We start from the raw sequence: 13,545 nt of genomic DNA, 5'->3' as shown, positions 1-13,545 counted from the left end.
CACACACAGGCGTGCACAGTGACATTTGCTACATGCCCGGCACTGGTGTGAGGGCCACACTGGGATGTTGTTCACTCCTCCCTCAGCCCACTGCAGGGGAGCCCGGGACTCACCTGACAGGGATGACACCCAGACAGGGTTAGACAAGGCCATGGCAGCACCAGGTCCCTGCTCCAAGGTCAGTGACGTGTGTGGCCCAGCAGGGCCAGTGGCCTCACTGGCTCCCGGCCAGGTCTGGGCAGTGGTGGGGGCTTGGGCTGTGGTACTGATGCCCTCACAGGGAGCAGGGGAAGGACCACTGGTCTGGGTTCCCCAGCACAGCCCCGCGAGCCTCGGCACGTCCACAAAGGGGCCTCTCCCGGTGACTTCCGGGACTCTGCTGCTCTCCAGCCATCCCGCATCTCTCAGTGGGGCAGGCACTGGGCCCGGACTTTCCTCCAGCCCCGTGGCCCCTCGGTAGGCTCAGCTGATCACAGAAAGCATTTCACACCCGGGGTATCTGTCCCCCGCCCTCTTGGCCCTGTCCGTAACAGCACTGGATTCTCACGACCCTTCTTCACTGACTGTTCGTACTCCCATGAGTGCCACCCAGTGAAACCCACGGGATTTGCTTATCCCTGTTGCAGTGAAGGCTTCCCATGGGCCAAAAGAGGGCCCCAGCAGCCCTGATGTTGCTCAGACTTACTCTTGGTCGTATGTTTCCTTTAACGAGGACTCAATTTTTAATTTCACAGTTAAGGGGAGACCTACTGTTTACATAGTGATAGCATAGTGATAATGTTTCCTATAGTGATAGCAGATTTATGCTAAAGTGTAAATGATTGATACAAAGCCTATGCCTATGGGGAAGCAGGTTTTGATGGGAATGGTGGACTGGAGCTCAGAAAGACACTTGATTCTAACGAGCACGTGCCTTTGATAGTCAGAGGCGAAGTCATCTTATAGCCCAGCTCCTTGTTTCAAATTAGGAATCTATGCCTCTGGGATTATGGCACTTGGGAAGAAAGCTGGATTACAAGTCAGAAAGCAGGGACTCTGCTCTTATCCCTGTCGCTTTTTAGTTGTGTGATCTTGGAGAAAAAAGCCACATCACTCCGAGCCTAGTTCCCTCATCTATAAAATGGGGCTAGACGGTTGTGAGGACGACAAGAGATAACAAACGTGACAGTGCTTTGTAGATTCTAAAGATGGATGTCATGGACCAGTGTCACAGATTCCCCCTCAAAGGAAGCATCAGCCTCCACTGCTGGGGGCTCTCTAGGTCCCACAGTGCTAACTTTGCACTGCTGGGGGACTCAGCATGGCCTATGCCTGGGGGGGTACTGTCCCCTCCCCGATCCTGAGGGCCCTGCACATGGTTCGGCATGGGACGACAGCTCAGAAAATGCTCGCTAAACCAGAGACCTGGCCACTGGCCCACAGCAAGCAGGACCCCAGCTGGCAGCCAGGGCCCACCAAGGCAAGCGAGGCTTGGGAACCGGCAGTGGGGCTGAAGAGCTTTCTGTAAGTGGCCATCAGGTGACACAAAGTCAGTTTGTGGCTGAGCCCTGGGACCCATCTCCTACCTAGCACAGAGACGTGTCTACCAGGAAGTGCCTGGGGAGTGCACGGATGGGATGTCTACGGGAACCTGAGTAGAAGTGGGCTCTCCCTGCCTTCCTCCACGGGCTGTCTACCAGGCAGACTGCACCGTCAGACAGCCTCTGGGGGTTCTCAACGCTGTTCTGCTGGAGAGGCCCCCTGCCAGTCAGACCAACCTCTTCCCCAGCCTCCGTGCAGCCAGGCAGTCACAGAGCACCCTGATCTCTCCAGCACTGGGCACACTCTTCACATGGAGGGACAGTGGTTTCCTTTAGACACCATCCATTACCACCCCTCCCTCCGGAATAATTTATTTCTCATGGAGAAAAATCCTATCCTTTCAGGGGTGATGAACGAATGTCTTTGGTGTTGACATCTGAAACATTTCAGCTTTTAATCGGAAGTCATACTATTCCAGGAAGAAATGAGACTGCCCTCATTTTATGCGCCCCCTCCTCTGGGGTCGGATACACAGACTTACTGTTTGGTGGGGCCAAACAATGACTGGCACTGTGTTTTGGAAAAAGGTAATATTCCTGGAGGGACGGAGACCGCAGGTCAGTCTGCAAACACAACCCAGCAGGAGTAATGCCCTCCGCTGCGGTTAGGGATGGGGACAGGAAATGTGCCTGTCCTGCAGGGCTCTGGTTAGGGTTTGGCCTTTGGCGGGTTCAGGATGACGGGGAGGAAGCTCCGTGTTCCCTGGGTGGGTGCCAGCCCCAGCACTGCACCTGTGGCAGGGCCGTGACTGGCCGGCACACCAACCCCGGACGTGGGCTCATCGCTCTCAACAGCACCGTGGGTGACAGCACAGGACAAGAGGCTGCTTGCATGGGAGATGCTGGAGCTTCCACTGCAGCACAACACACCTCTATGCTCCCTCAATCTCGGCAGTCCTGGATGGACTCAGGTGGGCAGGAGACAACACTTCTCGGCATTGTTCCGCACAAGCCCGAGAAGGTTGAGTGATGACACAGAGTTACAGCTGATCAAACAGGTGCATTCTGGGGACTGGGACCCCACAGGGGAGCAGAGTGGTGGCCTGTGGGAGTGAATCAGGCTCCGCGGCTGAAATGCTTTATCCTCTCTCACAGCACCTTGGGACTTCTCCAGAAATAGGCAGGGCCACCCAGCATACGTGATTCCCATCTTGGAGATAAAGACACGAGCCTGAGGGCCAGGGGCATGTCTGCAGGCCCTGTCCTCCCACCCAGAGTGCCCGCTTCCTCGAAGTCACATTTCCCCTCCTGCATAAGAGACATCCTAGCAGCTCCATACTGAGCTTTTTCATGTCCACGTTACTGTGTGACACTGAGTTTGTTTTTTTGGGTGGGGGACAGAATGGACCACTGGCTTTGGTCAGATCTTTGATCAGGGAGTGAACAGCAAGGAGGTGGTTTTGGTCTTCCCCAAATTCACTGTTTTTCAGAGGCCGTATTTCAGTATAGCAGGCAAACCGAGACCTGAGAATGAGGCTTCTTTGCACTTAAGAGGGTTTGGGGGGCTTTTGTGTTCTGCTCTGGGTCGGAGGTGTGGCATTTCTTCAAAGATCAGAATCTCATGAGTTTGCTTTCCAATGCACAGAAACCAAATCACTCACCTGGGCCTGTTGCTAGATTTTCGTAGTTAAGCCTAATTCTAAATTTTGGGGTGCACATTTTTCCATTTTTAAATGTTAGCAGTTAATTCCATCAGATAATATTATTGTGCAAGCCACGCAAACACCAGTGGCCCTCAGGTCACTGGTCAGCGAGCCTTGAGTAAGAGAGATGAGGAGAGCTTTCCAGACCGTGAGGAAACACTCTCCGCTTTCTTTGGACCTTGGATGGCTTTTGTGACAAGGCTCTCAGGCTCCAGTAAATAGGAACCATTCAAAGATATCAGGGAAATTAGTAAAAGAGTGGTTACAGAGCAAAGAATTTCTTACTCTGAAAATCATCCCATTGCCACCAAACCCTCCTTGCCCTGATAGTGCTGACCCCACAGCTGTGACAACTCCTGAATCCTCCGGGCCTTGGGCCAAGGAAGGAATGGAGGTGAGGTTTTCTCAAGAACCCGCAATGTGTCTGCCTTAGCCCTGGGTCCCACATTCACAGGCTCTTTCAACAGATGGCTGGGAGGCCAGGCCCACGGCAGGATGCTAGGGCATCGCTAGTGTGCTGCAGGTGTGGTCAGAGTAGTGCCAGAGCCCCAGCTCCGTGCTTCAGGCTGCATTTGGTTTCCTGCTGCACACATGCAAAGCAGTGGCATCACCCAGTCCGCCCAAGCTGCGGGGGAGGCAGGAAAGACACAAGTGGGGTCACCAGCTGGTGCCACGCTGGGAGAGTGAATTTGCCTGGCTAGGTTGGGACCACCAGGAAGAACTTGGTGCACTATTCTCACCTTAGACCAATCTCCCGTCTTCCACTCATAGCAGCCTGAGTAGTCTTCGCATGGCTCCTCATGTTTAGGCCTTGTGGATGTGTCACATTTCCCTTGGGAGTTGGTGCACGTCACGGTTCGCTTCTGTGTCCCTTTACCACAGTTGGACGAGCACTGCAAGACACCATGCGGGTGTTTAATCCAGTCCAACTCTGCTCAAACGCATCAACAACTATGACGTCCCTACTGTGTATTGGACCCAGGGTGTCTGCAAGGATGATGCTATGTTTTTGTCCCCACAAAGCTCAGGGTCTTCAGAATCTGATGCAGATAGTCCCAGCTGAGACTCCAGCCAGATGGCTTGTGATGGGGGAGGGACACAGGAGTCAGGACTCAAAAGAATTTGGGGTGCTCCAAAGTTTGACCAAGGAGAGTGGACTTTAGTGGCCGGTCATCAGGTCCAAAATACAAAGCAGTGCACAAATTCAAAGGGCAAATGAGAGATAGAATGACAGGGCCAGCTGGAACATGGTGAGGACTGAGGCCAGGCGGCAGGCACATATGGCAAAGACCCTGATTTGGGAACAAGAAGGAGGAGACAAAGAAAAGCCACAAGCGACTGTCTCTTAAGGCAGGCAGCAACTGCTCACAGGCAGCTCCCACAAATGTTTTAGTGTGGATGCCACGACAGGGAACAGGAATGTGCCGGGTTTCTGGAAGACAGGGCAAGAGACAGTGTGTGGAGGGCACTCAGGCAGGGCCTAAGGAATCACAGGTAAGGTGTAAGCCCTGCAGATGTTCAAGACTGCCAGGCCTTCGAGCAGAAGGAGAGACAGGAGACAGAGAAAGAGAGGTAAGACAGGGAGCAGAGGCAGCAGGTGCACAGAGACGCGTGGAAACTGACACTGCTGCAGGCTGCTGCTGCTTCCCATCAGGGATGGGGCCACAAAGCGCAGGTCAGGAGAGACTTAGCCATACCTCTTGCTCATTTCTGCATATTTGATCTCCCTTCTAATAAAGTCTGGGGGTGGGCAGGCAGAGAGAACAGTTGGTGCTGATGGCTGAATAAAAGGCACCACATTAATAAAAACCCTCCTGGAGAAAATGAGACCCAGATTTCAGGAGGACTGGCAGGGCTTCAACACTTGGTGAAGGGACAGAAACACTAGCTTTGTGAGCAATGCATGAAGGGATAATAAATGCTAAGAACGCAGCATTTTGCTGAGCTGGTGAGGCTGGGCCAGGATGAGTACAAGTGAGATGCTAGTTCAAGGTCGGGGCTATCTATGCACACGAGTATGGTCACAGAAAACTCTCTTTAATTATTGCTCCGGTATCTCACATTTTCCAACCATGGTGATCTTCAATGCTCTACTAACTGATAATTTCAGGTTTAGTTCTTTTGGTAAAAAGCTAGTGCCCCCAGCCCCAGAAGAGTCTGGGTAGAATATTTAGGGTCTTGATCTGATGAAAGCATACATCTTGTTTGGATCGCGAGCCAGGTGATGAAGATCCTAAGACTCATGTGAAGAGCGGGAGAGGAAATACGGCTGTAGACCTGCCTCTGTTCAAGCACAACAGAAAGATTCCCTTGCAGGTTAGACCCACAGACCTAAGTATATTTTAGAAAAAAAAATCAACCACATTTTCAGCTGTCTCCTCTTCCCAAAATATCATAGAGAGGCTAAGGACCCAGCTTCTTAAAGGGGTACATTTCTAGGGCTGGGGATTTAGCTCAGTGGTTCTGCTGCCTGCCTCAAAAGCAGAAGGACCTGAGTTCGATCCCCAGTACAAAAATAAAATAAAATAATAAAAAAATAAAAAAAATAAATGGGTACATTTCAAGATCTTTCTAAAAATTAAACTCGAGTTTTAGAGCAGCCAATGGCACATATCTCGTTCATTAAAAATGGGCTGAATACTTTCTTATTCAAAATAATTCCGACGGTTTGGCAATCAGAGGGAACTTTAAAAATATTTTCCACACTGAAGAGTCTTGGATCTAGCCTCTTTGAGTTTCCTAGACCACGTCTGGTGGAAGACCAGAGGGAAGCCTGGCGTTTATTTACTGATTTTCTGTTTGTTTCATAGCCAGACAATCAAGATCATTAAGGTAAAGTCAATGCAAAGCCACGAAGGATGACCTCACCAAAGATGAAATGGTATTTCCAGGACCAGCCTTCAAAGTTGGAAGGTTTAACTGACATACTTCCAACCTGTTCTATGGCATGAGATCTGTAACTCTGACTTGCATACCAAAAGCTGTCCCTTCCAGCGTCTGACTCTTGCAATGTACAAAGACGGCTGAGGCATTAAAAGAAAGTCTTTGCAAGCAACTTTCCCAGCTTGACCACCCTTCAGTCCAAACATGCTCAAAGGAGAAAAAGCCAGTCAGTACCTATTTGTATGTGAGAATTTTCATAAGAAATAGGACAGTACTTTCATTGTGGTGTCAATATGTGCACCATCAAAAATGTGTTGTGTGTAGTGTGTGTGTGTGTGTACGCACGCACGTGTGCCATGTTGTTATCTCATGAGCTAGAACACAACTTTGAGCTCACCTAGGGATGGGTGAGGACTGTGATAGTGGGGACACGTCAGATACTGAGGATCAAAAGGTACCATTTTGGGGTCCCTTTGCACAAGGCCAGGAGGCCCTTAGCGCCAGCAACAAGCTCAGCCACCCACCTGTGACCACTCGGATGCCTCCCAGATGGACAGACAGTCCTGGCCTTCGCAGCTCTGCACTGGCGTTGGCCGGGGACCCGGGCAGTAGAGGGGACGTGTAGCAACATGTGTGCCATTCTGTAGCTGGTACACGCAGGTCACCTCCCGATGCTGGATGCCCTTCTCGCAGGTTGCTGAGCAGGGGCTCCACAGGCCTGCCACCCACCTGCCAAAAGGGAGAAAAGACAGTGAGAAAATGGGGGGAGAGGCCAGCACTTCGCACCCAGCAGAGTGCCTTCCAGAGGGTCATGGAATAATTCCAGAGTGTGGAACAGAGTCACCCGAAAGGTCATCTAGTCTAACGGCCTTCTCAGTACAGAAAGCTCTGTGCACACCACCTCCGTTACAGAGTGGGTTGTGCTTCCCAGCTATGGTGGGATTACCCATCCCACACGGTGCCATTCGATACGCTTTGTTCAATGGTGTGCGAGTGGACATGGTGCCGGCCATGTCCCAGCAGGGCCTTTGAATGTGGTAATGAGGTCTGGCTCTGATTCTCTGTTTCCTGTGCTCTGCCATGGAAACATGTCACTGCAGCACCCCTGACTCAGGCAACCTCTGCAAAGGACCGGGGCCTCTTTGCCTCCCAGAGACCTCAGCCCCTCCAGAGTAGAGATGGTTACTCTTGAGCATGGCACCTTGGGGGCGTGGAAAGAGAGAGGCTGTTGAGGCATTTGAAGGTGCTCTTCTAAACCTTCATCTACCTACCTAAGGCTTTAATGGTCTGGGGTCTATCAGCATCAGTGTTGGAAAGCACTTTGGGGATCTTGATTCCTTAGGATACAGAGAGGGGCTTACAATGCTTTTAGGGACCGACACTAAAGGACCCTCTCCTGCTCGGTCCTCAAGTGAGCTGGCAAGCTTAGCCAACATTTCTAGGTCCCAAGAACTCACTACTTGCCAAAGCAGCTCTAGCTCGGGCAGACAACCCGTCTTTCCTCATTAGTTAGAACAATCCTGAATTCTCCTCGAAACAAACTCTGCTCACGCCGTGCCACCCACACTTTAGAAACATCTGCAGCACCTGGAGGGCCCCTCCGGTTGGCACTAACTACTCTTACTCTCCTGTTCCAGATAGTGAAGTCCTCTTCTTGGACCCACCGCTTAATGTGGCAGGCATAGAGACAGCAGTGTCTACCATGGGTGATTACTGTCTGTAAGTTGCTTACAACAGCACCTGGCACACATATGCCCTTGAGCCTTTAGCTATGATTGCTGCCACTGTCTCCTGGGGAGGCCATGGTGAACTCTCAGGGCACTGAGCAAGTTTCCTGTCCTAGGACCTGCCAACGGCTCAAACAACACTAAAACTAGTGCACTGAATTCTAAGTGTTTCTCCTTCTTTTGGTCTTTGGAGGTGTTATGGCTGGTGTTTAGGTGGCACCCCAAAGCCTCATGCTTTTTCTGCGATGGCTGAATCTAAAGTGTGTGATGCTAGGGTTAGGGCGTGACTACTGAAGCATGTGAGTGATCAGGTGCCTCTGTAATCCCTGCAGTCTGGTTGAGGTGAAAGGGGCAGAAAGACACGGTTAAGTTCCCCTGTTGCTTCTGCTACCTTGTGGGAGCCATACTGTTTCTCCTCTGCGATGCCTGTTTGCCGTCCATCCTGCCTTGCAGCCAGCTGATTATGGACTGAAACCTCTATGAACTCTGAGCTAAATAAATCCTTTCCCCTTTAACCCTGGGTGTTGGATATTTTGTCTCAGTAATGAGAGAAAAGTAACTAACACAAAAATTTGGTACCAGAGAAGTGGGGTTGTTGTCGTGACATTACCTGGCCATGTGGCTCAAGAGCCTTTGGAACTGGCTCATGGGAAGGGGAAGAGTTAGGAAAGATTCAGAGATGCTAAGTGAAGAAGTCACTTTCTTTCTTTCTTTTTTTTTGGTGTTTTGAGGCAAGGTCTCCCTTTGTAGTTCAGGCCGGTCCTGACCTCATTATGTACCCCAGGCTGGCCTTGAACTTGAGGTGGTCCTCTTGCCTCAGCCTCCCGAGTGCTGGGATCACAGGCATGCGCCACCACACCCAGCTTAGCAGTAACTTTCCTTTCATTTGTACAGAGGCCTGCAGCTGAGAGTTTGCCCTAAATCTCAGGAGACTTTAGACTTGGACTTTTCAGCAGTGCTGACACTGTTAGGACTTTGGTAACTTTTAGAGATGGACTACATGCCTTTTGCATAAAGGGATGTGCATGATGTGCATGTCTTTGGGGGCTGGGGTGGGATGTTATGGCTAGTGTTTAGATGTCCCCCAACGCTTCATGGTTTTTCTGAGGTGGCTGAATGTAGAGTGCGAGGCTGGAATTAAGAGCATGTGATCACTAAACCACGTGAGTGATTTGTCTGGCACCACTCTAACCCGGGTGGCCTGGACGGAATAAAAGGGGCAGAAAGATGCCGTTAAAGTCTCTTGTTCCCTTTGCTGTGTTCTGGGGTCATAACCTGTTGCCCCTCTGCTGTGTACCACTCTGCCTTGGGGCCAGCTGGCTATGGATTGAAACTTCAACAAACTGTGAGCTAAATAAACCTTTTCCCTTTAACTTTGGGTGTCGGGTATTTTGTCTTAGCAACAAGAGAAAAGTAACTAACAGGAAAGCATAAATTCTTGATCTGTGCCATCCTGACTATAATAAGCAATACTCTCAAACTCCTTCCTGGAAGCAAGCACTACTCTGATACCAAAACCCTAAAAGAGAACTACAGGCCAATCTCCCTAATGAACACAGATGCAAAAATCCTCAGAAACATACTGGCTAACAGAATGCAGCAAATCGTCAAGATCATACATCCTGACCAAGTAGGATTCATCCCAGGGATGCAGGGATGGTTCAATGTATGCAAATCAATAAGTGTAATACACCACGTTAGCAGAGCCAAGGACAAAAACCACATGATCATCTCAATAGATGCTGAAGAAGCAGTTGGCAAAATCTAACACCCATTCATGATAACAACCTTACAGAAAATTAGAATAGATGGTCTTTATCTCAATCTGATAAAAGCCATCTATGACAAACCAACAGCCAATATCATACTAAATGGACAAAAACTGAAAGCTTTCACTCTAAAAGACAAGGATGTCCACTCTTATCACACTTATTCAATATAGTTCTGGAAACATTAGCCAGAGCAGTTAGACAAGAGAAAGAAATAAAATAAATAAGAACAGGAAAGAAAGAAGTTAAATTATTTGCAAATGACATGATACTCTACATAGAAGACCCCCAAAACTCCACCAAAAGATTTCTAGATTTAATAACCAAATTCAGCAGCATAGGTGGATACAAAGTCAACACACAAAAATCAATAGCTCTCCTGTACAAAAATAACAAACTCACCAAGAGAGAAACTAGGGAAATAACTATTGTAAAAGGAATTGTTTCTATATAGAGTATCAGAAAGAACGGCTATTATCAAGTTATAAACCAATAACAAATGCTGGCAGGGTTGTGGGGAAAGAGGAACCCTGCTCCACTGCTGGTGGGAGGGTCGAATGGTGCAACCACTGTGGAAATCAGTGTGGAGATTCCTCAAAAACTAAAACTAAAGGTTCCATTTGATTCAGCTGTTCTCTTTCTTGGTATCTTCCTGAAAGAGTTAAAAACATCACACCACAGCGATATATGCACATCCATATCTATAGCAGCACTGTTTATAATAACTAAATCTTGGAAACAGCCCAAATGCCCACCCATCAATGAATGGATAAAGAAGGTGTGTTTTTTTAGTACAATGGAGTACTACTCAGCCATAAAGAAGGATAAGCTTGAGATATTTGTAACTAAATGGACACACCTTGAGACCATACTCTTAAGTGAAATAAATCAGACACACATGTGTAAATACCACACTGTTTCTCCAATGTAAGAAATCTGAAAGGGTAAATAAGGATCAAAATGCATAACACATATTGGGAAATGGGAAGAAAATGTTCAGACAGGAAGGGGAACAACGGAGGAGGAGCGAGAAAGGAAGGAAGGGACAAGAAAAAAAAGAGAATAAAAGGAAAAAATGGAAACAAAGCTTTTGTAAATAAGGAGAGGAAGGGGGATTGAAGGGAGGGGAGGGGAATGGGGGAAAAAAGCAAGATATATCAAGTACAGGTTCAAATTCCCTATGATGAATGTGATCATTATGTATATCTAAAATGTATCAATGAAATTTAAAAAACTGGTTAAGATGAAGAATCTTGTCATTTGCATTTTAGCACAATGAGAAAGAAACAGGGGATGTTACTGGGTGGCCAGAAGTGAATAGCAAGGGGAAAGGCAAAAAAGTACAGATTTCCCATGTCCCGGGCAGCCAAACGTGAGAGAGAAGAAACCAGTTTTCTGCTTTGCTGATAATGTGCTTTCCCCAGAGGTGGGAAAGGAGCCATCAATAGCAGGGTCCTCGGGTGCATGCATAAGCATTCTGCGGTTTACATCAGCTGTGTTTCAGTTCCTGCTCACACTGGACACTTCACAGAGGCATGGGAAAAAGTGCCCTTCTGAAAACTCTTTCTGGTGGCTGAAACTGTCTCCCCGATCAACTATGCCCACAGGTGCCCCATCTGCTATGCTTGCACACCATGTTCATCTGAACATCACAACCTAGTCTGATTCGTTCCAAATCCTGTAATGTGGGGAAGGAATTGCAGTTCCATGAAACAACTTACGCTGCAAGTACAATTTAGGTCTTGCCTTTTTTTTCATTCGTGTCCCCTAAAAACACCTTTATGGCAATGTTAGTTAACCAAATTTGATTTAGCAGCTCTTCTTAAAAGCCATAAATCTGTAATTCGTTAGAAGGCACAGTTATCACTCCTGTAATCTAGACCCCTCTCTTCCTGTTCCTCTGAAGAGGTCAGCATGGCTTCTACTCCTCTGTCCATCACAGACTCAGTTTCTGTGCATAGACAGGTTGAGGAGCTCTTATTTGAATGCTGGGATCAGAAGCGTTTCAGAGTTTAGACTTTTGTGGGTTTTGAAATATGTGCACTTACATAATGAGATCTCTAAGGGTTGGGATCCAAGTCTAAACATGACATCCACTTGTGTTTCGTATACATCTTATTCGCATAGCCTGAAGGTAATCTTATAAAATATTTTGAGTGTACCTGTATTTTGACTATGCCCCAACACAGAAAATTAGGTGTGGAACTTTTCTACTCATGGCCTCAGGATGGTGCTCAGAAAGTTTTGGATTTGGGGGCTGACAGTTTGGATTTTCAGAGTAGGGATGCTCAACCTGTACTCCAAGTTATAATATTCTAATAACACACTGTGGGCTGTTCAGTGACTGTATTGATACCTTGTAACTTTTTCTGGTTTGCTAGTATAAAAAATTACCACAACTTCAATGGTTCCAAATGTGATCGATTTATTATTTTACAGTTCTGGAGATTGGAAATGTGACAGAGGTTTTGCTGGTCTAAAATCAAGGTATTGGGAGGACTGGTTCCACCCTAAGTCTCCAGGGAAGAACAGTTTCCTCCTGCCTTTCCCAGCTTCTAGTCGCTGCCCCCAACCCTTGGCTTGGGCCCTTTGCTCCACCTCAGAGCCAGCAGCATCAGGCAGCCTTTAACACGCCACCTTCTCTCCTGTCTTCCTCCTCACTCTCAAGGCCCTCTGATCACACTGGAGCCGGTTACGCAATCCAGGATGAGCTCTCCACTGGAAGGCCTGCTGAGGTTGCCTGTGTGTGTGTGCTAGGGCTGCTGAAAACAGCACAAACTAGGTGGCTTAAAACAGCATAGCTCACTCTTTCCCAGTTCTGGAGGCTGGAAGTCTAAAATCTACGTATCATAAGGGTTGATTTCTCCTCGGGGCTCTGATGGAGAAGGGCTCTTTTGTATCTCTCGCCTAGGTGCTGAAAAGGACTAGAAATCCTTGGTGTTCTTGGTTTGTAGAAATATCACCCTGCCTTCTACTTCACAGCGTGTCCTCCCTGTGTGTCTAAGCTGTCCTTTTACATATGGACACCAGACATGCTGGACTAGGGACTCATCTTACTTCAGTAAGATCTCAGCTAATTATACCTGCAATAATCCTGGTTCCAAATAAGATCTCATTCTGAGATCCTCGGAGTTAGCTTTTAACACACCTCTTTTAGAGGACACATCACACAACCTCGCTTCCGTCTTCAACCTCAGTGGTCCCCAGGATTAGTGTGTGGACACCTGGAGGGCTGCTAGACTGCTTACCATAGACCTGTCACATTCACACTTCCAGCGAAGTTCAGCTTCTACTCAGCATTCACTTTATTCCTATCTTTATTTGGCCAAGATTTAAACTAGATACAAAGGCCTTGTGAAGTCTCCTGAGATGTGCTTTTCGTTGTCACAAAGAAACATGGCATTGCCAAGTTACGTTCTTCTGACACAATTATTTTATATTAAATCTTGGATACAGATAACAAAAAAGAGGACATGGGTAGCTCACTTATTTTTGACAGCTTTCCACCACAACCTGAGCTAACAAGTGGTTTACTGGTGGGATTCAGCGTTGACTTTAACCACCTCCCAAGTGGGTGAAAAGGAAGGGCTTGGTTTGGCTGAGCACGTAGTTGGTGACAGTCTCTGTGCTAGGAAGTTTCCCTACATTGGCTCAGTTAATCAAAGTAAAGAAACATGAGGCCTATGTGATTCTCCCTGCACTGGTTCCAGACTGGCAAATTCCAGGCCTCTGCTTGAGGACTGAAGTGTGTAACGAGGTGAGAATCACTTTCCTCCTCTGAGCTTTGAGCTCCTCTGGCATGAGAGTGGCCAGAGCATTGTGCCCATGTGTGAGGTCTGGATGGCAATGTCCAGCAGGTAAAGTGGCCGGGCCATGCCGGGGGCAGAAAAGGCCCCAGGGATGTGAGCTCCTGGCCTCTCTGCCTGGTTCAGGGCTGCTGCTG

General features: G+C 48.3%; 1 protein-coding gene across 7 annotated transcripts in view; it reads right to left on the bottom strand.

Annotated features, from left to right (window-relative positions):
- Positions 1–13,545, bottom strand: part of Adamts17 (ADAM metallopeptidase with thrombospondin type 1 motif 17) — a 321,741-nt gene that overhangs the window by 13,605 nt on the left and 294,591 nt on the right. For all 7 annotated transcript variants that reach the window (XR_015441655.1, XR_015441659.1, XR_015441658.1 and 4 more), the window contains 2 exons: positions 6,631–6,835; positions 3,964–4,116 (listed from right to left, as the gene is read on the bottom strand). Coding sequence is in view for 2 of the 7 variants with exons in the window: in XM_004852682.4 (XP_004852739.1) it covers positions 3,964–4,116; positions 6,631–6,835 (358 nt within the window). In the remaining 5 variants the exon portion in view is untranslated. The remainder of the gene's footprint in view (positions 1–3,963; positions 4,117–6,630; positions 6,836–13,545) is intronic.

Source organism: Heterocephalus glaber, unplaced genomic scaffold (assembly GCF_053883595.1).
Source record: "Heterocephalus glaber isolate CG9 unplaced genomic scaffold, H.glaber_assembly_v1.0 deba00001531, whole genome shotgun sequence".
Lineage (NCBI taxonomy): Eukaryota > Metazoa > Chordata > Mammalia > Rodentia > Bathyergidae > Heterocephalus > Heterocephalus glaber.
The sequence above is the reverse complement of the archived record's forward strand: the minus strand, read 5'-3'. Positions and strand labels throughout refer to the sequence as shown.